This window comes from Microcaecilia unicolor, chromosome 13 (assembly GCF_901765095.1).
Source record: "Microcaecilia unicolor chromosome 13, aMicUni1.1, whole genome shotgun sequence".
In the NCBI taxonomy this organism is placed as follows: domain Eukaryota; kingdom Metazoa; phylum Chordata; class Amphibia; order Gymnophiona; family Siphonopidae; genus Microcaecilia; species Microcaecilia unicolor.
Genome location: NC_044043.1, coordinates 9,015,607 through 9,039,532, shown reverse-complemented (window position 1 = coordinate 9,039,532; position 23,926 = coordinate 9,015,607). Strand labels below are relative to the sequence as shown.

General features: G+C 44.6%; 1 protein-coding gene across 1 annotated transcript in view; it reads right to left on the bottom strand.

Annotated features, from left to right (window-relative positions):
* The window catches only part of SRRM3 (serine/arginine repetitive matrix 3), a 190,767-nt gene that overhangs the window by 34,016 nt on the left and 132,825 nt on the right, over positions 1 to 23,926 (bottom strand). The window contains exons 7-9 of the mRNA XM_030186017.1: positions 20,338 to 20,388; positions 17,544 to 17,639; positions 15,817 to 16,003 (exon numbers count right to left, since the gene is read on the bottom strand). Coding sequence (XP_030041877.1) covers positions 15,817 to 16,003; positions 17,544 to 17,639; positions 20,338 to 20,388 — 334 coding nt within the window. The remainder of the gene's footprint in view (positions 1 to 15,816; positions 16,004 to 17,543; positions 17,640 to 20,337; positions 20,389 to 23,926) is intronic.

Here is a 23,926-nt window from a genome sequence, read left to right as displayed (position 1 = left end):
AATATTTGTTATTTTCAGGCGTGTGTAACGGACGTGTGCCAAGTGGCATTTGCCGCTCGCAGGTCATTACCACCCGGTTACTGCGTGAGTCTGTACCGCTAGGTCAATGACTGGCGTTAAGGTCTCAGACCCAAAATGGACGTGTGGCACACGAAAAATGGATCAGCGCACGCCCAAAACCCAAGCCTGCACTACTGCAAGCCATTTTTTAGCACACCTTTGTAAAAGGACCCCTAAGAATGCAACCTACACAATAAATAAGTAAAATGAAACTGTAAACCGCTTACGTCTAAGCAATATAGAAAACTGTGGCTCATCTCGTATGTAAAGCCCCTTGATCACCAAGTCAGCTCTTCTTTTAATCAAACTGCACTGGCTTTCAATAAATGCAAGTCAACTTACTGCTTGGATGTTTTTACCTATTATTGTTTTGCATTCTCGTTATTGTTCTCTTACTGTAATTTGCTTTAAAAGTTTGATGTAAGCCACATTGAACCCAAACTTGTTTGGGATAATGTGAGGTATAAATGCCATAAATAAAAATTCTTAATTAAATGAATAAATTGGCCTCATCCCTCATTGGATTTTATAGGTTAGCATCAATGTCTTAAACCAAATTCTTCACTCAGTCCAAAGCCAGTGAAGATCTGTCAAGGCTGGAGAAGCAGCCTAGCCGTCATTTTTTGCAATTTCTGTCATTTTTTCATCATGTTCATAGCAGTGGTGTAGCTACCTGGGGCCATGGGGGCCTGAGCCCCTGTAGATTTGGCCCTGGACTCCCCTGCAGACGACCCTCTCGACCCCCCTCCCGCCGCCAACCCGCCATCGCCTACCTTTGCTGGCGGGGACCCCAACCCCCACCAGCCAAGGTCCTCTTCTTCCAGCGCAAGGCTTCGTTCTGTTTCTGTGAGTCTGACGTCCTACACATACATGCAGGACGTCAGACTCACAGAAACAGAATGAAGCCTTGCGCCGGAAGAAGAGGACCTCAGCTGGCGGGGGTTGCCAGCAAAAGTAGGCGACGGCGGGTTGGCGGCGGGAGGGGGGGTCGAGAGGGTCATTGGCGGGGGGGGGGGGGTCAAAGTTGGTGGTGGTGGCGGGGGCGGTCGGCAATGGCGGGGGGGGGGGGGGTCTGCGGCGCTGGGGGAGGCTAAAATGTGCCCCCTCACCTCGGGCTCTGGACCCCCCTCCCGCCAAAGTCTGGCTATGCCCCTGGTTCATAGGGAGACCCAGATACAGAATGTTACAATAATCCAGGTGGAAACATAACAGTAGCATTGATTATAAAATCTCTTTCGAGAAGTATTTTGCTGTATGATTTCATTTTCCGGCTGTATGGCTGGGGACTCCTCTAGGAAATGTTGACAAGTATCACAACTGGAATTGTATTTTTACTTTCCTTCAAACTGTATTTGTAAGTACTCAGTATTCAAAGTGACAACTGGCCAGGAGAGGCTCCTAGCAGGTTGAGGGCTCCTTTTACCAAGCTCTGGCAATAGGGGTCCGGCGCTGCCATTGGCGCCTGTTTTGCACGCGCCGAGGCCCCCTTTTACTGCAGCTGGTAAAAGAGAAGTCTCACTTCCCTAAAGGAAATGGCCGGGTGGCAAGTAAAGCCGGGTACACTAAGGCGCTACAAAAATAAATACATTTTTGTAGCGCTGGAAATGATGGCACGCTAGGGGTGGGAAGTAACACAGGGCTGCTGCAGTAGCCCGGCGTTACTTCCTGTATAGCGAGCCCGTAGGGCTTACCGCCGCTTAGTAAAAGGAGCGCAGAGTCACTTGTGCAGGGCTATGAACTGATATTCAGCACTAACAGCTAAAGCTTTAGGGGCTCTTTTACTTTGTAAGTCTATGTGCTTTGAAAATGAGCACCTAATTGCCCACCCCTACCATGAACTACGCATTTCGGAGGTAATTCTATAACCTGGCGCCTCAAATTAGAGTCCACAATGGGACACAATGAGACACCAATGCTACAATAGTGCTTAGGCATGCCTAAGATATGATAGAATACTAGTGTAAATCCACTCTGGTGTACTCAACGTTGGACAAAAGGCAACCACCAAAGTGGAGAAACTGGGTCCGCTACGAGGAACAATGCAGAGACAAAGAAGTAGCGTGATCAACAGGACACTTCGAAAAACCAAGGAGACAAGAAATAAAATAATGTTCTTTAAAGGTAGATAAGACTCGACACGGCACCGTGTTTCGGCAAACAATGCCTGCCTCAGGAGTCTGTACTTGGTAAAAGCCAGTTGATGTAACTGAAGATAGAGTGAACCAAATAAAGCCTTTTTTTAAAAAAAAGGCTTGTAATTGGTAAGTATACAAGATACGTGGATCAAAAGCACAAACATAACTGCAGGAGAAGTGATTGCACAAGGTGCCAAGCGGGAGTATCGCTTTATTTGGTTCACTCTATCTTCAGTTACATCAACTGGCTTTTACCAAGTACAGACTCCCGAGGCAGGCGTTGTTCACCGAAACATGGTGCTGTGTCGAGTCTTATCTACCATTAAAGAACATTATTTTATTTCTCGTCTCCTTAGTTTTTGGAAGTGTCCTGTTGATCACGCTACTTCCTTGTCTCTGTACTAAATGTTAGGCAATGATCACTTACACTAGGTGAATGGTTGGTGTAAGTGGTAATGCTTAAGTGCCAAAACAGGTAACTGAACATAAAAAGTCCCATGGAAAATAGCCACAATCCAAGAAGTGGGAAATGAGGGAAGGCTAAACAAACCAAAGGTCCAACAAGCAAAATAAATTTATTACATAAAAACAAAATGTTTCGGCATACAAAATGCCCTGCCTCGTGAGTCTACAAATCAAAACAGAAATGCATAATAATATAACAAATGTAAAAAATACAGACTTGAAAAAGTAAAGAATAATAATGCAACATACCATAAACGAAGAGTATATAAATATGTAAAGACATGGGTATCGTAAAACAATATAACAGACATAGGTATTGTAAAAACCATGAACATGAATAAAAAAGATCAGTGGTTATGTATCAAAGATTAATGAATAATGCACTTGTAAAAATGAGAGTAAAGACTAAAACCATTATCAAGGGGTATTAAAACATTGGAATGCTAAATATTGTCTGTACTTTTTAAGGGCTAGGTTTACTAAGCGGCGCTATGGGCATGTTAGCGTTTTTAATGCGTGTAAATGGTTTACGTGCATTAAACACAAATGCACCCATAGAAATGTATAGGTGCGTTAGCGTTTGACGTGCCTTAAATTTACAGGTGCATTAAAAGCGCTAATGCATCTTAGTAAACATACCCCTAAATTTGTTATATTATTATCAGCCTTATTTTCGAAAGTGATGGGCGCCCATATTTTGACCCAAATCGAGAGATGGGCACCTTTCTCCGGTGGGCGCCCAAATCAGTATAACGGAAGGCCGATTTTGGGTGCCTTCAACCGCAATCTGTTGTGGGAACAAACAAAGTTGAAGGGGCATGTCGGAGGCGTGGTGAAGGCGGGACTGGGGCGTGTTTATCGGCCAAGCAGAGATGGGCGCCCTCGGCCGATAATGGAAAAAAGAAAAGCGTTTTTAGCGAGAAGTTGGGTCACTTTTTCTGGACCCTTTTTTTTCACGAACAAGCCCCCCAAAAGTGCCCCAACTGCCCAGATGACCACCGGAGGGAATCAGGGATGACCACCCCTGACTCCTCCAGTGGTCACTAACCCCCTCCCACACAAAAAAAGAACTTTAAAAACTTTTTTTGCCAGCCTGTATGCCAGTCTCAAATGTCATACCCACAGCAGTATGTAGGTCCCTGGCGCAGTTGTTAGTGGGTGCAGTGGACTTCAGCCAGGTGGATCCAGGCCCATCCCCCCCTACCTGTTACACTTGTGCTGGTAAATGGGAGCCCTCCAAACCCCCTGTACCCACATCTAGGTGCCCCCCTTCAGCCATAAGGGCTATGGTAATGGTGTAGAGTTGTGGGCAGTGGGTTTTGGGGGGGATTTGAGGGGCTCAGCACCCAAAGGAAGGGAGCTATGGACTTGGGAGGTATTTTACTTTTCATTGTAATTTGTTACAAGTGCCCCCTAGGGTGCCCGGTTGGTGTCCTGGCATGTGAGGGGGGCCAGTGCACTACGATTCCTGGCCCCTCCCACGACCCAATTCCTTGGATTTGTTCGTTTTTGAGCTGGGCGCCTTCGGTTTTCATTATCGCTGAAAAACGAAATCGCCCAGCTCAAATCCGCACACATCCGATGCATTTGGCCGGCACAAACCGTATTATCGAAAAAAAAAAAAGATGGGTGTCCATTTTTTTCGAAAATACGGTCTGTCCCGCCCCTTCACGTACCCGTTCTCGGACATAGATGCCCATGGAGATGGGCGTTCGCGTTCGATTATGCCCCTCCACGTATTTCTGTTTTGATTTGTAGATTCCTGATGCAGGCATTTTGTATGCCGAAACATGGTGCCGTGTCGAGTCTTGTATTTTGTTTTTTATGTAATAAATTTTACTTGTCGGACCTTTGGTTTGTTTAGCCTTCCCTCATTTCCCACTTCTTGGTTTGATGTTAAGTGCACCGTGCAACTGATAGTATTCACTGATGGCCCACCCATGCTCTGCCCATGTGTATGCCCCCACCTTGCTGTTACACATCATAGCACTTATGTGCATAGTGAATTTTGGTGCAAATCTTCCAGTTAAGATGGCACTTAAGTGCACAAGGTGTGCGTAACCATACATGTCCATTTATAGAACTGCCTCCTTTGCCCATGGACCCAAACTGGAAAAACCCCTTTTGGTACATTAGGGGGCCCTTTTACTAAGCCGTGTTGGTGCCTATGCCTGCCAAACGTGCACCAATTTGGAACTACTGCCTGGCTACTGCGAGGCCCGGGTGGTAATTTCACTGTTTACGCACGTCAACTCCGAGCGCCAGAAATTTTCCGGCGTGCGGCGCTAACCAGGCGGTAATCAGCAGTGTATGCATGCTGACAATTACTGCCCGGTTAACGCATAAGAATTTACCGCTAAGTCAATAGGTTGCGGTAAGGTCTCAGGTCCAAAATGGACACGCGATAATGTTTATTTTGCCGCATGTCCATTTTTGGCCAAATAAAAAAGGCCTTTTTTTTGGAAGTGCACTGAAAAATGGACCTGCACATCCAGTACACATGTCTACACCAGCACAGGCCATTTTTCAACACACCTTAGTTAAAGAACCCCTTGGTCCCTAAGGGGTCTTTTTACTAAGGAGCGCCGAAAAATGGCCTGCACTGTCGTGTATTGGATGCACGCAGGCAGTGCCGTAGCGAGGGTGCCCGACACCTGGGGCGGGTCGCCGCTGCGCACCCTCCCCCCGGGTGCAGGGCACGGCGCCCCCCCTCCGGAGCGCCCCCCCCCCCGAAACGCACCCTACCTTTCAGTGGGGGGCGCGCGGGAGGGCCGATCCGCCCCCAGTGCACGTCACTGGGAGCTGTGTCGGCTCTGCTGCTTCCCTGCTTTCTCTGCCCCGGAACAGGAAGTAACCTGCACCCCGGAACAGGAAGTAACCTGCACCCGCCCCACCGCCCCCCTTCCTACGCCACTGCACGCAGGTCCATTTTTCAGCGCGCCTGCAAAAAAGGCCTTTTTGTTGGCTAAAAATGGACGTGTGGCAAAATAAAAATTGGCACGCATCCATTTTGGGCCTGAGACTTTACCGTCACCCACTGACTTAGCAGTAAGGTCTCAAGCGTTAACCGGGCAGTAATCGTCAGCGCGCGTACACTGCCGATTACTGCCCGGTTAGCGCCACGTGGTTGAAAATAAAAAATATTTTCTGCCATGATTAAAAAATGAAATTACTGCCCTGGGCATGTGGTAGCCGGGCGATAGTTCCAAATTGACGCACACTGGACGTGCATAGGCGCCTACGCTACTACTACTACTTATGATTTCTATAGTGCGACAAGATGTACCCAGCGCTGTACACTTGAACATGAAGAGACAGTCCCTGCTCGACAGAGCTTACAATCTAATTAGAACTGACACGTCTTAGTAAAAGGGCCCCTAAATTCTCTAGAAAAATGTAAAAATTATGTTTAGAAATGCATAATGTAGATATATAACCTAGGAATCGTAGTGTAAATGTTCATTTGCAAAGTAACATTTATCTGTACTTAAAGAACAGATATTACCAGAGGTTAACAGAACCTGTAAATGCTCTTTCCTTTTCCTATTTATCACATGAGGAGACTTTAACCCTTGCTAAAGCAGAGGGACCCATTTCTATTAATGCCTTAAATGTCCTTGATCCTGAAAGTTGAAGTGCTTTAACTACTGGAAAATTAGTTGTTTTCTTTACAGATATCATAAATCAGCAAACCAACCCAAAATAATATTTTTTGTTAACAAGTTATCTCTAAAAAGTCAGAGAGGAAATCAAATTGATTTAGTATCATTTATAAAAAAAACAACATAAACTTGGAGACCTAAAATATACACATAAATGCATCTATCAAACAAACAAGAATTAATTTTTAAAAATACATAAAATAAAATCTCAAGAGATAAAAATAAAGTATTATGGTTTATTTTTGTTCTTTATTTTTTTGCTAATCAGGAAAAAAAAGTAAAAAAAAAAACAAAAACAACACAATTAGAGCCGCCAAATGAAAAGGAGAGAAAAGAAGGAACAAAATATCACAGAGAGAGAGAGAAAGAGAGAGCGAGAGAGAGAATAAAAAACACTTAAAGTAAGCTACGGTGCTTCAACAGGCTCATCCGCAGATGTGAACGTGCGTAGGCAAAAAAATACCTACCTTCTTAATTTTCAGTGACAGGAATGCATAATAAAAAGAAAACAATAATCTCCACATTTGGAGTGCAGAATGGGAAAAAGACAATGACTCTTTTAGTAATGTGCGTCAGACCCCTTTGCTAATAATGTTTGTTTTGCTTTGTCTAGTTTGGTCAAACAAGGCAGCCATTTTGTTTTATCATGACAAGGCTCTGAATAAGCACTCTTTTCTTGTTTGTCTATTTTCAGCACTCATTAACATAAAACTCCAAAGAGCATGCAGTGTACCAGGAAATGAAGACAGAACATATCAAAGTTTTGTGCTGGTATGGGCTATGAGAGGCCCAGAGAAAAAGTGAGTGTGTGTATATACATGGGGAAAAGGGAAGTGAAGGAAGCCAACCAGAATGACAACATGAAATGAAAATATTAGATATTTAATTTAAAAGGGAAGTCAACCAAGCTGTTATACATGGTTTCTGTAGTATCACTTAATGCTTATCCCAATAAGCTTCTCCGTTTTGATTTCAAGGAGGATTTACGTCTTTGTTTTACTCAAATACGTAAATGGAAATAACAAAACATTTAAAATCTTGCTTCCTTCAAGAAAATCAGGTTCTAATTTGCTTTCCGTTCTTATCATTCCCTGTCTCAGCATTTGTTAAACATTTCCCTCATTTCTGTATTTAGGTTCATGATGGAAGCTCAATCATTTTGGGAGTCGTATCCTTGACTGACCTATTACACAGCTTAGCTACACACTTCATAATAATCTGGGATGGCAGTTAGGGAAGTTTAGAAAATAAAATGGATAAAATATCACTGTGAATATGAAGTCATCTGGTAGGACTGACAGCAGGCTCCATTGTTTCTGACAGGCTTATTCCAGTCCTGGTTTTACCCCCAGTGCATTTATGCTCTTGTGCTTCATCACCTCCCCCACCCCAAAAAAGGGGGAGCACTGCAGTGCTGACCTCTTTTCTAGATTAGCTCTGCTGGCAGAGAAAGTGGGAGAGAATATGAGTGTGTGAGGGTGAGACTCAGATGTCACATTCCTCACAGTAAAGCCTGCCAATTTCATTTGGTAGATTGTACTGGTTATGGGTTCCACACACGGGAGGAGACAGAAACAAGATTCGCTGTGATAACCATCAGAGCCCTGAGACACACCGGTACACAAACATCCCCTGGCACGGAGAACACCTCAGTGTTTTGTTAACACGTGAATTCACACTGTACTGGAACATAGCTGAGAAGATCAGACAGTTCCAGATCATCAGTGCCCAGCTCAACTGCTCCTTGTTTTTAAATCCACATCCAACTAATGGTGGACACAGAAAGGGAAATGGGACTTGGTATTCTGCCTTTCTGAGGTTTTTGCAACTACATTCAAAGCGGTTTACATATATTCAGGTACTTATTTTGTACCAGGGGCAATGGAGGGTTAAGTGACTTGCCCAGAGTCACAAGGAGCTGCAGTGGGAATCGAACCCGGTTCCTGGAATCAGAGTCCGCTGCACTAACCACTAGGCTACTCCTCCACTCCGCTCCACAGAAGAAAATGTAGAATTATGCAGTCTGTCTTTGGATTCTGAATTCATCTGGTAATCTTGCACTGACGAGGCTGTATGACATGTAGCCTAGATGTGGCTGCGTTCTTATGTCTGAAGCAAAGCACTAGGCATGTTTCTTCTATTTAGTTTTCCCCTACCATATCTTCTTGGTCCTTGGTGGACTTCCAGTTCAAATGGAACTGATGTCTATTGGACAACGGTGCCTTCATGTGCAACAGTTTGGGTTTTGCCTTCCCATTTTTACATTTTTTCCTAATTCAGCCCGCTTATTGCAGTGATGGTTGTTAGCTGAGGGGAGCATATTCCCCAGATTCTATATAGCGTGCGTAAAGATTGGTGTCGAAATATGGTGTAGGAAGGTGGTGCGCCCCGGGTGCACGCTGCTGGAGGGTGCAGAGAGCAGCCGCGCGTCTGTCGGCTCCGGGGCAGAGGGAGCCAGTGGAGCCAACAGGTGCGCGGCTGCTCTCTGCACCCTCCAGCAGCCAAGAATGCACCCGGGGGGGGCTTGATGCGCCGGGGAGGGGGTGTCATTGCACGGGGGGGGGGGGGGGGGGGCTTGATGCGCTGGGGAAGGGGGTGTCATTGCGCTGGGGGGGGGGGTGTCGTGCTGCACCCTGGTGGGACGGTGCGCAGTGGCGATCTGTCCCGGGTGGCAGCCGACCTAGGATTGCTACTGGTTTCATGGGCATTCCAAAATTTACACGCCTAGGTATAGAATATGGCCCAGTGTGCCTAAATCTACATGCAGGGATCTATGCCAGGTTTTCGTTGGTGTAAATAGATGTCGTGTAAATAGATGTCGTGTAGATTTAGGCGCTGAAATATCAACTAAGCATATTCTATAATTGGCACCTAAATCTAGGCACTGATTATAGAATACAATTAGTCTGCCAATTGTTTTAGGCATCCTATATAGAATCTCCTCCATTATGGCTCCCTCTGGAACCTGAATCTGGCCAGTAGGTACTATTACTGAGCAATGATCGGGACCCTCTCCCTCTACAGCATCTATAGCTCCAAGACTAGAAAACTCCAAGCCTAGGAATGAAATGCAGGTTCTCAGCATGGCAGTGCATGACAATGACACTGAGCCACTGGCCTGGCCCTGCTGCTGTCTCTTATCACATATTATCATTTGCTGACTTTTTCATATGTTTCAGACCATCACCTTCCTTATGGCTGTGTTGTTGTCTATTGTTATTTGTTTTTTAAATCAATTTTGCTTTTGTAAACTGCCTTAATGTCCTTTGGACGATAAGATGGAATAACCCATGCTTAAATAAAATAAAATGTTCTAATGTGCTTACTGTAAGAACATAAGCAATGACTTTCAAAAGCAGCAAAGCACTGTGTTGTGCTGCAGATCGTTCATTCTGTTCTGGTATAATACTAGAGGACTGTATAATAGGTATTATAAATGCTGCAGTAGTGAGCAAGGTCATTCGAGTGGATGTTTGTGCAGCTCACGGGAATGGCATACTAACATCCAGAAAACCAGGGGTGTGCATTCGGTGTACACTTTTGGTTCAGGAAATGTTATGCCCATAAAGAATGGACACAATCAACTTTGTAGATAGATTAATGCACGTCAAACCACTTTTATGTGCTTTAATCAAGTTCCCCCAGATGATCCAAAATCGAAGCCAAATTTATTTCAATGCACATCCCTACATGATACCGCGAGTGTAACACATGGTCATGGAGCTCAGATGGCTTCTGTTCACAATGGTCCATCTCAGCCGGTCAGGCTGAATAGAAGGAGCCACTGGATGCATAGAGACATCAGACTGCTTTGTTTGATCTGGGTGAGGTGGCAATCTCATTAGGGACAGGCTGAGCCAGTCCTGGTTTTATTTCTTGCATTGCATGATTAACCCCTTACTCTACTTTGAGAACCCTACAATCCTCAACTCAACATCAACTAACTGTACCTTCTTTCCAAGGCATGCAATCTTCTCTGTCCAAGGTCCACTTCACTGGAACAAACTACCCCAATCACTCCACCACCTGACTTCATTATCTAGTCCCGAGATAAGTCTGAGCGATTTATCCCCCTCCCTTTCTATTCTATCCTATCAGCATTGTAGTTCATCCCTTTTCCCCCTTAGGTCATGTCTAGTCCCTCCTTTCCTTTCTTTCTTCTCTTTTTAGTCTGTAAGCTGCCTAGAAATCATGGCATGATGGGCAGAATAGTAAATTCATAGTAAACTTGAAACGTGATCTATGGATTTGTAATTTCAGTCTGGATGATATTCAGCCCACGGGAGGCAGGCAGGCTAAGTGCCGCGATTGGTGCTAACATAGTAACATAGTAGATGACGGCAGAAAAAGACCTGCAAGGTCCATCCAGTCTGCCCAACAAGATAACTCATATTTGCTGCTTTTTGTGTAGACCCTACTTTGATTTGTACCTGTGCTCTTCAGGGCACAGACCGTATAAGTCTGCCCCGCACTATCCCCGCCTCCCAACCACCAGCCCCACCTCCTAACCACCGGCTCTGGCACAGGCACAGACCGTATAAGTCTGCCCAGCACTATCCTCACCTCCCCAGCCCTGCCTCCCAACCTCGGCTCTGGCACAGACCGTACAAGTCTGTCCAGCACTATCCCCGCCTCCCAACCACCAGCCCCGCCTCCCGATCTTGACTAAGCTCCTGAAGATCCATTCCTTCGGCAAAGGATTCCTTTATGCTTATCCCATGCATGTTTGAATTCCGATACTGTTTTCATTTCCACCACCTCCCGCGGGAGGGCATTCCAAGCATCCACTACTCTCTCCGTGAAAAAATACTTCCTGACCTTTTTCTTGAGTCTGCCCCCCTTCAATCTCATTTCATGGCCTCTCGTTCTACCACCTTCATATCTCCGGAAAAGGTTCGTTTGCAGATTAATACCTTTCAAATATTTGAACGTCTGTATCATATCACCCCTGTTTCTCCTTTCCTCCAGAGTATACATGTTTAGTTCAGTTCAGTGCTGAACCCGGATATTTAATGCCGGGCCGTTTCCAGTGACTGGCATTGACTATTCAATTTGTTTGGCCAGTGCTGGCCGGTTAAGGGGCTATTTTACTAAAAGGGCCCTGAGCTAGCAGCGGGGTCCATTATTGCTGTGCATTAAGGCCCTTTTAATGGCAATGGGTAAAAAGGCTGAAATAAGACATGGCCATGCAGTAAGATTGCTCTTACTGCATGGCCATGTGGGGGGGGGGGGGGGGGAGGAGGGAACATTTACTGCCACCCATTGAGGTAGTGGTAAGGGCTCCCGCACTAACCCGTCAATAATTGGGCAGCGATTACCGCCGGAAATGCCGTGCGTAGGTGTAACTACTGCTGGTGCCTGCGTTGGGTTGGCAGTAGTTCCGGATAGCCCGAGCGGTAAACCTGTGTTGGGCTTACCGCTGCTTAGTAAAAGGGCCCCTATGTTTATAGCTGCCAAAGACAGGACTGCTATTTAGGTGGCCCGATTTGGCTGCTAAACTTAGCCAGCGAAGTGCTGAATATTCACGGCTATCCGGTTATATTGTGCAATATCGCCAGTTAGTCACTCTCCCCCAAATTCTATATAGCGCGTCTAGAGATCTGTGCCGAAATCCAAGCGGATTCTATAACTATACACTTCTCTTAACGAGCTTAACAAGCTAATGAGCTCTGATAACGGCACTTAACAAGCAATTACGAGCACTAATTGGCGCTGACTAGAATTTACGCGTACAGCTCGCTAAGCATATTCTGTAACAAAGTGCATCAAACTTCTAAAGCACACAGGCAAAAAGGGGCATGGTTATGGGCAGGGAAATGGGCGTTTCATAGATGTTCTGAAATTTATGCTTGTAGTTATAGAATATGGCCGCGTGCGCGTACGCTTAGTCGCTAATATTCAGTGGAGATAACTCAGTGGAGATATTCTCAAGCTGAATATTAGCATTTAGCCAGGTAAGCGCTATTTAGCTGACCAGGAGCCATTCCTAGCAGGTTAAATAGCGCTGAATATCAGCTGGAGCGTCTCTAAGGAAAACCAGGCTGAAGGTCCACAGATGGCAAGGCTACAACCCAGTGGCGTTCCTAGGGTGGCTGACACCGGAGCGGATCGCCGATGCGCCGCCTCCCCCCAGGTGCAGCATGACCCCTCCCCCGGGCAAAAGGACAGACACCTCCCCCCGGCGAAAGGACACCCCCCCCCCCCGGGTGCATTTTACCTGCTGGGGGGGTGCCGCGCGCCTGTCGGCTTCGCTTGTTCCCTGCTCCCTCTGCCCCGGAACAGGAAGTAACCTGTTCCGGGGCAGAGGGAGCAGGGAACGAGCGTTGCCGACAGACGTGCGGCACCCCCCCCCAACGGCATGCACCCGGAGCGGACCGCACCCACTGCCCCCCCCTTGGTACGCCACTGCTACAACCAAGAACGGTGCTGACTGTCCCCTATGATTTGGAGTCTTCTGGTGCAAATTTCAACAATGGCCATGGACAACTAGAAGTTTTACTTCACTCTAGGCAGGAGACCTGTTTTCCCCTCTTTTTTTTTCTCTCTCCCTTCTTCCTTTCTCCCATTTCCTTTCATATTTTCTTATTCCCACTGAAAAAAAAAAAAATAAAACTGGTTATCTTCCCTTTTAAATTTTCTATGAAAACAAAAGAATGTTTACATCTAGAATGATAAAGAAGGTTAGCACAGCGTGTTATTTTCAGAACGGGCCACCGTTCACAGACACACGAAAAGCAATACTCTAGAACGTCACACAGAAAAGTAAATCCCATAACACTCTTCCCCCCCGACACACAAAAAAATGAAATTAGACCAAACAAAAATCAAAACATCTGCCTTTGCATTTCTACACACTGCAAAAGAAAATGAAAGAGATGAGGAGGAGATGATGTACATTAAAAATAAGACCCCCTCCTCCCTGAAAGGGAGCACAAATATTACCACATCTCAAATGAGAGGCTAAAGGAAACATACAAGATGGAATTTAAAGAAAGAAAATTTGCTGTTTTCCTGGAGAAACACTGCATAAAAGCACTTTTCATCATTACAAAACTGTCATCTTGAAGGCATACAGTAATGCTACAGGGCAAGAGCAGAGCACAGGAGGGATGGAAGGAAGGAAGGAGGGGAGGAAAGAATGGAGGAATTATTGGATTTGGGGGCGGCCCGTGTTTTGGTCCGTGAAGCACTGGGAATGGCATGTCCACTGGTTTCTCATATGAAAGCTAAGCCTTTCGTCACCATTATGATCCCACATTCAGTCAAAAGAAACTTTAATGGCAACCATTTTCATCAAGGGCTTGTCTGAAAGAAAGTCAAACTATGCAATGAAGAGAGAGAGAGAGAGAGTTTCCTCTCAACTAACAACTACCTAAATGAGATGTGGGCCAGGAGACAATGTAGGATCCAGCGAAGGACTCCCATATGTGGGATTTGCAGCCTCTGGTGATAAAGTTCCTGAGTTGCAATCAGCCCTTGACAATTGGCTGCATGTGTGCCTGCCCTGTGGCATCCATTTACACCTGCTTAGTTTTCTGACTGAAAGTCTCTTTTTAATGTCCTTAGATGCTAGATGGCGGAAGCAAAATGCAAAGCTCAGGATGCAGTTTTCCTGAGCTGCTTATGGCTTCTTGCAACAGTGGTTTAAAGCAGAACATGTTCTGAGATTTCTAATCCTTTCTCTCCAGTTTCTGAATGTATCAGACAGTTATAACCAATACATCTGAGATGATATAGCCCAAAGTTCATACAGGAAGCAAGGTGAATTCATGCATTTCTATAAATATATCTGTAATAAAGGGCTGCCATAGGTCCAGCAATGAGGTACTGTGGTTGCAGTACATGGTTGTCCATTTGGAGTGCACTTGATTCTCAAGCTTCCAAAAACGTTCAAGATTTGGATAAACTCCCTTTGCAATGTGCTATAATATGCTTTGTGAATGAGTATTAACCAGGGATTTGATCTGTCAGTTCTCCAGCCTTTACATAGCCAAGACATGTCTAGTGGGTTCCTGCAACAGATAATACAAGGAGCCAACATAGTTATAAATAATTACGTGGGCAAGGAAAAAGTTCTTCTTAGGAAGTGGAACATCCCTGCAATGTTGACAGAAACTTCAATTATCAGAAAGCGTACACATCTTTGATCTGGGGCAGTTGGGATATGAAAGAAATTTGCAGATTCATTTTCCATATCAAATGAAGTAACGTAACGTCCTCTCACATCAGGTTACTACAGGATTATTTCTAATGCAATGTTTTCATTCATGCTTTATTTGTTTGGCTTTAGAATTAATTTTGATTCTTTTTTGTGTGTTATTTAGATCAATGATATGGGTTTCTCACTTCAAACTTCTATTAGCAGAAAGCATACACGTCTTTGACCTAAGACAGTTGAGATATGAAAGCAATCTGCTGGTTCATTTTCCAAATCAAAGGAAGTAGCGTCACTTCCTTTCACATCAGGCTACTGCAGGATTATTTCTAATGCAATGTTTTCATTCATGCTTTATTTGTTTGGTTTTAGAATTAATTTTGATTCTTTTTTGTGTGTTGTTTAGATCAATGATAATAGTTTCTCAAGCAATGTTCCAAATATTGCGACTGTCGTCTTTTTATCCCAGTTAGCTGGAGAAGGGAAGCCAGATGCTCTGCTCCCAAGGAACATGAAACTCAGCCATTAGGGATGAGGGATACATCTAATTATTGTAATGTGTAAAAGTACATGCCTGATGGTTGTTCACACAGTGCACTGTATAGGGGGATGGGTTGCATGCATGGCACTGCAAATATGACTGTCATATGCTGAAATGCAGTCAATCTACATTCTCATTGACTGAGGTATCTACACTTATGGGATGTGATTTTCCTTTTAGCTGGACCAGTTCTTTTTGCACCTTCCCTCAAATCCTTCCCACTCCCAGCCTCACTGAATTGGACACAAAATAATGACCAGCATCCTTCTTCCTTGCTTAATTTTCATAGTCGTATCTTCTGCTGTTGGAAGGAGCTTGCTACAACTACATTCAACAGTTTAACCACTGTTGACCGGACCCATGGAAACTGACATTCTTCATAGACTGGATCATGTGATATTCTCAAAACGTTTGGTTGCAAGCTTCAACTGCTTCAATGGATTGCCGAGATGTGGTATATGAAATATCATAAACTCAACTACAGTATATGCTACCCTAAGAGAGGGACAAGGTGTACTAATCAAAAGCCCACAGGAGAGCACAGTCTCTGGAGTATCTGATGCTGCCTTCCCAGAGAACAGTGTCCACTACTGCTCCTTGTTCGACCAGTAATGATGAAAGCAAAAGAACTGTAAGATACACTGCAGAGGCCAAGATATGCAGGGCCAAGACTGGGGTACCTTGCCAACTGTATGGGGAAAGACTGACTAGGGTAAGTGGTAAAGGATGAGGTGGGCAGGGTCGTGCTGGTAAGAGGGGGAGGAAAAGCGAACCATGATAAAAGAAAAGTATACATACGTCCTGCTGTTTCTCGAGTGGGGTGCTGTGCCCCTGGTTGTTCTGCCGGCCATTATGAGTGCTACTCTTGTGACCATTCTGGTGTGGTGTGGCAGATCGGCTGTGGCCAGTGTGCGAGGAGGATGGGCTCTGGCTTGACTCATCATTGCAAGGCTTCTGACCAGCCTCTCTCTGCTTGGGACTTTGCCTGCAAGTGAAAGGGATTCATAAAATAGTTGTATAAGACCTAATGTGCAAACGATTTTCACATAGCAAATCAGGTTTGCAGGGGGAAACTTTCTGTATAAATTTTGTTTCATTTCATTTTTTTTTAAATATTTCAATCATTTGAATTTCTTTTTCGTGCATGTGTGGTATGCCAGTGCAACTATTTACCTCCTACTTCTGTAAAAGTCATCAAACGTTGCGTGCAATTTTAATTAAACAACAAGCTAACAAGCAATTATTGGCACTAATTAAATGTAATTGAACTTTACGTGCAATTTGAAAAAGGGGGCATGGAAATAGGAGGGTCATGGGCATAACGGGGCATTCCTAAAATTAACACGTATTATTATGGAATAACGGGGATATGCACCTAATGTAGGTGCGTACATTTGAACCACAGCTGGTGTAAATGGCTGCACCTAAAGTTAGGCACAATTCCTGGGCATAAGTTCTATTCTATAAACCACGCTTAACTTTAAGTGTGGCTTATAGAATAGAACTTTTTTCAGTGCCGATCTTTAGCCTGTTTGTGCTAAATGAAATAGTGCAACGCTAAAAGGAAATGAAAATGGGCAAAAGGAAAATGCACCTTCTTACTTTAGTGCAGAATAGATCATACACCTCTTGCTTTGTGCTGTTTGCAAAATGACCCTTTAGATCAGCTGAAAGTCTATGAAACTCCTTATTATAACCTCAGGAAGGGTCAGCCAAGCATAAGAAAACATATTACCAGCCAGGAAATCTCATTGTTCCAATTCATTCGTAACTGATAATTTCACCATAAGGAGATACTTTTATGGCTTTTGCTTTTATTGCTAGAGCAGGCTGCCAAGCTATGTATTGCAATCACATTATTATAATGTGTTACAAGAATTACACAATTATATCTTTCAAAACTGCATGTGACTGTCACTAGAAGGGTCTGGTGAGGCCCCATTTAGAGTACTGTGTGCAGTTCTGGAGACCGCACCTAAGGAAAGATATAAACAGGATGGAGTCGGTCCAGAGGGCGGCTACAAAATTAATAAGCAGTCTTGAACACAAACAATATAAGAACAGGCTTATGAACGTCAACGTGTATATGCTGGAAGACAGGAGGGAGAGAGGAGATATGATAGAGACGTTTAAATATCTTAAGGGCATTAATGTACAGGAAGTGAGCCTTTTTCAACTGAAGTAAAGCTCTGGAATGAGGGGGCATATGTTGAAGTTAAGAGGGAATAGTCTTAGGAGTAATCTATGTTTTCACAGAAAAGATGGTGGAGGCGTGGAATGGCCTCCCGGTGGAGGTTGTGGAGTCGAGGACTGTGTCAGAACTTAAAAAGGCACGGGATAAGCAGTGGGATCTCTTAGGAAAAGGAAGAGTTAAGAGTTACAGAGGATGGGCAGACTGGATGGGCAATGTGGCCTTTATGTGCCGTCATGTTTCTATTTTCGAAATAATTCTGCTTTGGTCTTGCCGAATCTGTGGACATGGAGGTAAAGCTCTTGAATGAGTTTCTCAGTAAATTTCAGCCTACCTGTTGGAGACGCTGTAATCAGAAGAGGGCGATGCACTGTGAGAACTGCAGCTGCTACGCCTGTGTGATCTTCGGGCTGGAGACTCACTGTGAAACCTGCTAGAAGGCAACGGTTGGTGGGGAGAAGAGAGCTAAAGAGTGAGTGTAAAGGATCTCAACCACAAAATGAAACAAGGTACTGAACTACTTGGAGCAGACTAACTAGTAGGAGTATCACTGGTATCATTAAGTAGAAAGATAATACCAATGGTATCCCTACTAGTTAATCTGGTCCAAGCTCCGACTATGGTATAGGAAACATAATTTGCCATGAGACTGATCCTACATTTTAATAGTGATCTAACAAAAATTAACACAATCCAATGTTACATTGTTTGAACTAAAGCTTTCAGGATCCACACCTTCAACTTTCTGGGTCCTTTACCATGGCCTCTTTTGGAATTGTGTTCATAGGAAAACTCAGTTTTCTTTTGTCAGCCAGTTCATTTCCCTCCATCTTTTTCTTTTCCTCTGCCCCTTCATTCTCCTTCACCCAAGAACTGTGAATACATTTGAGGGTCTCCAGCTTTAGACCTCATCACATGTTCTAAAGACATTTCCACGGCTATCAATCTCTATCAGAAAGCCACTGGATGTGAGCATAGAGTTAATGTATGTATTACAATCACTAGCAATGAAAGTTCAACCTAGGAACTCATGGATGCTGGCCATCTTCTATGGTTCTATTGAATTAGATTGGGTTCCTCAATCAGCCTGATGGTTATACACCCCCAGTAACCTCCTCTACGTCTGTCAGAAAAGCGAGACCATCTCAAAACAACGAGGGTGTAAGTTAATGGACTGAATGAATACTAAGGATTGAGGAAAAGAATATGGGAAGACAGAGCAAACATTTAGTCTCTTTCTGCCTCTTAGTTTATTCCTGATTAGAGAATGACATGGGGATAAAATTTGTCCCCATCCCCATGGGTTCTGTCTCTGTCCCCGCCCCGTCCCCACAGGTTATGTCCCCGTCCCCACTCCCCGTGGGCTCTGTTCTCATCTGCAGAAGCCTCGAACATTTATGATTTTATATTTAAATCTCTTTATTAAAGTATAAAAAGGAACAATATGCTGTGCAACTGTTGTGTATAAATTACAAATAGAAAACAATAATGACAATGAGCAGCTTTAATAAACCCTCCCACCACCACCCTCTACCCTTCCAACCCCAACAATAGCTGACTTCTACTACCCCAAGGAATCCTATTCCACCCTGTTAAAATGTCCAGGGGTACAAAATACAACCCATTCTGTATGCCCTATAGGGTAGAAATATGCCCTATGAAGTACTGTTATGATTTTTTAATCTGTGGATGAATAAGAAGTCATCAACAATCTCAGGATTTAGTCTAGCTGCCCTGTCTTCCACAGTCCCTTCTGCAATAGAAGATGTCTTCTTAGAAGATGTGTTGGTAGCAGGATGTACAGGATCCCCCATGCAAAGTTTGCTAGCTGTGGCCAGCATGTTTGCTTGTTTTTCCAAAATATAAATATATTGTTGTCCGCATCAATCAAACATAAATAACAGTCCAGTTCATTAACAGGCTTCAAAGTAGAAAGTGACACAGGGACAAAGTATGTCCCCGTCCTCATGGGCTCTGTCTCCATCCCTGCCCCGATCCCGCAGGATCTGTCCCCGCCCTGTCCCAGCGGGCTCTGTCCCCGTCTCCATCCCTGTGGTTACCGTGGATCCCCATCCCCGTGTCATTTTATATTCCTGATCCCAAAGCAGCACAGCATCTCTGAAAGACCAACTTATAAGTTCAACGCATACATAAATCAGCTGCTTTGTAATGTTTAACTGTGTGAAGATGGTGAAAGAGGATGCATCATTCAACTGCTTTGCACAGAGAATGCCTACCTCCCACTGCAGCTCCTTGTGACTGTGGGCAAGTCACTTTAACCCTCCATTACACCAGGCACAAAATAAGTCCCTGTATATATCAGGGGCGTAGCTATGTGGGGCCACAGGGCCTGGGCCCCTGTAGATTTGGCCCTGGACCCCCCTGCCGATGACCCTCTCGACCCCCCCTCCCGCCGCCAACCCACCGTCGCCATCTGCTACCTTTGCTGGTGGGAGACCCCAACCCCCGCCAGTCGAGGTCCTCTTCTTCCTTCGTTCTGTTTCTGAGTCTGACGTCCTCGTCAGACTCACAGAAACAGAATGAAGCCTTGCACTGGAAGAAGAGGACCTCGCTGGCTGATCTGCAAGGCTTCGTTCTGTTTCTGTGAGTCTGATGTCCTGCAGAACGAAGAAAGAAGAGGACCTCGGCTGGCGGGGGTTGGGGTCCCCCGCCAGCAAAGGTAGGCGACAGCGGGTGAGGGTTGGTGGCGGGAGGGGGTCGAGAGGGTCGTCGGTAGGGGGGGTCAAAGGTGGTGGTGGCGGGGGAGGGTCGGCGGCGGCGCCATGGGGGGCTAAAATGTGCCCCCTCACCTCGGGCTCTGGACCCCTCTCCCGCCGAAGTCTGGCTATGCCCCTGGGTGTAATGGATATGGACTGAGCACAATTTAAAAATTTAAAACTTTAAATTTTCTAACATTGTTATATTGGTTGCTTTATGCATAGATGGTTGGTTTGATTTATCCTAAGTAATTTTATTTAGTGTTTATATATAATAAGTAAACTGTTTTGGTTGTAACTACAGAAAGGTGGTATATCAAGTCCCATCCCCTTTCCCTTTCCTGACTATATCTTACATTAATAATCTACTACACTTACAGGTTGTGTTTGCGTCTCCATCTGCTATCTTACCTCTTTCTTTCTTTGTTTTTGTCTTTCCTTTTGTTCTTTGGGCTCCTGGACCTGAAAAACAGTAGAAACCTAAAAACACAGAAGCAGCTGCAGTGATGTACTCAGCTTCTATATTAACGGGGTCTATGCAAGCCATTTCCAGGTCACCTGAGTCTCTGCTCATCTGTTCTTTCAGGGTGAGGATTTAAGGTGAAGAAGGCTGTCACTGGTATCTTAAGGATAGAAGACAGATAACAGCTGACACAATACTAGTGACAACTTTTGAAAGCAGTGAGTCTATTTCTTATGGATATTTCATTAATTAGATGTGTTTATTTGTAAGCTGTTCTGAAATTCTGGTAAGTGGGTTAAAAGCAGTGCATTTTTTTCTAGCGAAAAAGGTGCTGGTACTCAAATGCCAGGCCACCCTTCAGGGGTGGGGTGATCACTGAGGGACCCACCCCACAATAGCCAGGCCCCCTGAAACCAGTCACAGAATCTATGACAAGGTACAATTGGTGTGTAGAGCCTAAGCTCTTTCATTTAGAACTTGGGGATCATGGATCAATTTTAGCAGACAATGGATAAGGTGCCGGTACTCAGTACCCCCAAGTACCCCCTCAAAAAAAGCCCTGGTTAAAAGTGAGGTTAGTACTGAACATGGAGTGGCCCTGATGCCCAAAGCTCCGACACTAAAGCCAACAGCACCTGCCCCATATCACAAGAACAGCGCAGAAAAATAGCCTCCAATGATCAAAGCTAATGGCATTCAAATTATATGTGTGCTTTGAGACCAAAAGTAAGGGGGCACATGCCTGACGTATGTGCACAAGAGTTTCACGGTACGCGCAGCTCTTGTGTGCCTGAGCCAGACAAATCCTGACGTGAAGCACACATTGGCGTATTCTTCTGCACCTCTAAATCAGGGGCATAGCCAGACCTTGAGATGGGAGGGGCCAGGACCCAAGGTGGGGGGAACATTTGGTCCACCTCCCCACCATTGCCCCCCCTCCGTCACCTCGCTGCCCTTCCGCTCCCACCCACTGCTGTCGCTGTACATCTTGGCTGGTGGGTGTCCCCAACCCCCGCCAGCCGAAGCCTTTGTCCAGCGCTGGTCTCCGGCGCTGCTGCCGCATTGCCTGCCCTGCTCTCTCTTCCCCTCACATCCGGCACACTCCTTTTCAGTTTCACTAAAAAGAGTGTGCCAGACATGAGGGGAAGAGCTAGCAGGGTAGGCAATGCAGCGGTGCCGGAGACCAGCGCTGGACGAAGGCTTCAACTGGGGTGGGTTGGGGACCCCCACCAGCCAAACCAGGGGCCCAGAGCAAATTTGGGGGGAGGCCAGGCCCCTGTGGTTTCAAATAGCTATGCCACTGCTTTAAATATAAGCTTTTCAAATTGTTTTTCCTCCTTGAAAGGCTTACAAGGAAGCACAGAAAACAGGCACCAATGTATGCTTTCAGTTTTGGGTTTGCTTGGACTTGCGCTGAATTTGATTTCAGTACTGGCATGTAGAGGGCTTAGGGCTTCCTTCCACTTCCAAAAACAAAGGAAAAACAGTACATTTTAAAGAGAAAATCACAAGAAATCCTCTCGTCAACCCCCCAGTGCCAGTTCTTAGTTGGCATTATTTTTCCAGCAGTATGAGGACCGTTTTGTGCACTGTTTTCTGAGCATTGCGAGGGCATAGCAAATGACCTCATTAAGGTCCATTTGACTACGTTTAAATACAATTTGCGACCATCTCTGAAGCACAAGCTGTTTCCTGTGCTAAAGCCCTCTGAGCATTCTGCCCAGATTAATGCAAGCAGTAGTCCAGTACTAATCGGCTCTAATGCCAGCGTTAGGTTCTGAGCATCATCCCCGATGGGTCTGTAATAGACAGACCGTGGCAAACCACTCCAGAATATGACAGATGGAGGCATTGTTTGGTTTCCCGAAGGTGTTTGACATGGGGTCACACACAGAACTGATAAAGAGAACTGCAGACTGGAAGTATATGCAAGATAAAAGATATGCAGATGGATATGTTAGGGTAGGTAGGAATGAAAGAGCAGTGATTAAGTTCACAGGTTCTGACCCGGGGTGGGGGTGGAAACTGGAGTGTCGCATGGATCTCTAAGCAGACGCCTGCTGCTCTCCAGTCTGAAAGGCACACTTATCTGTGTAAAATAGGGATTGATGTGTTTGCTTAGATTTCCTACTTATATTTGATGAACATAATCTGTCATGAAGTCTTTTTTTTTTTTTTTGCTTTCTGACAAATTCATTCCATTAGATTGCTCCTGAAACCAGAATTAACTCATGCCCTCATTCTAAATTGTATTGCTTATTGCAATACCCTGTATAATGGTTTCAAACTCCTTTCTCTAAAATGATTACAACACAGACTACTGTAGTTAGCCTCCACTACAATTCTCAGAGAGATGGCTATTTGACTCCTTTGCTAACTAATCAGCCCTGGTTACTACCTCTTTTAAAGGGCTAGATTAAAATAGAGCAACCCCACTACTCATAATATTACATTGACTCCCGATCAAGGCCAGACTATTTTTCAAAATTCTGTTTGGCATGTTACTGGACTACATGCTAGACATGATCAAACTATCACCAAGAAATGCAAACCCAGGAACCAGATGTTCCCTACTACGTCACCTGCCCAACTGCAAAAACGTACTATACAAGTCCACCTACACAGTGGGATTTAGCTATCTGGGTTCAAAATGGTGGAACTTGATTCCCACAGTCATAAGAAGCATCACAAATTACCTCAGTTCAGAAGAGACCTAAAGACCTACCTCTTCAGGAAATTTTATGAGTAAAATATGCACTAATCATTCTGGAACAACAATACACAACACAACTTCTAACTGTAACGCATCTTTTCAGTTAAGAAATGAACTAAGACATATCTTCTCAAGAAACCCAATGACTATTCCATAGGCATTCACAGTTATCATACAACCTTGTAAATGTAATTGAATCAATGTAATCTTTAACAACTGTTAAGCCATATTGAACCGAAACTCATTTTTGGATAATTGTGGAATACAAGTATGAAGGAATAAATAATAAAATAAAAATTAAGTTCAAGGTTCTCATACTAACCTACAGAGTACTTCACTTGAATTCTTCACTTGGGAGCTCCTGAGTACTTGGCTATGCTATCATCCCAGCAAGGTCATCTCCTGATCAATCCTTCAGCTCTAAAAATGCCTATCAAAGTCCCTCTTTTGTTTGCCTGGCCCATTTTGTGGAATTCTCTTCCATCTTCCCTGACATCGGAACCCTCTTTCGTGAAATTCAAATCTGGTCTCAAAACTTTCTTTTTTTTTACTTAGGCTTATAGGGCATTGTTCAGCTGACTTTTCTCTTAAGGACTGGACAGAAAGGGCCAGATTGTGAGCTAATAATTATGTTTATGTTTGTAGCAACTTCTTTCTGGTTGTCTGTTCCTGTGTCCTTGTTTATTTGAAAGGTGGTTACAAAAGTCTCTAACTAAACTAATATAGACTAAAGACTAAACCCTCTACGTTTGTGCTAAGAGTTGAATGAATAGCAGATGAGAAGACCAGAAAAGCCTGAGTAGACTGGTATAGGAAGATGGGCC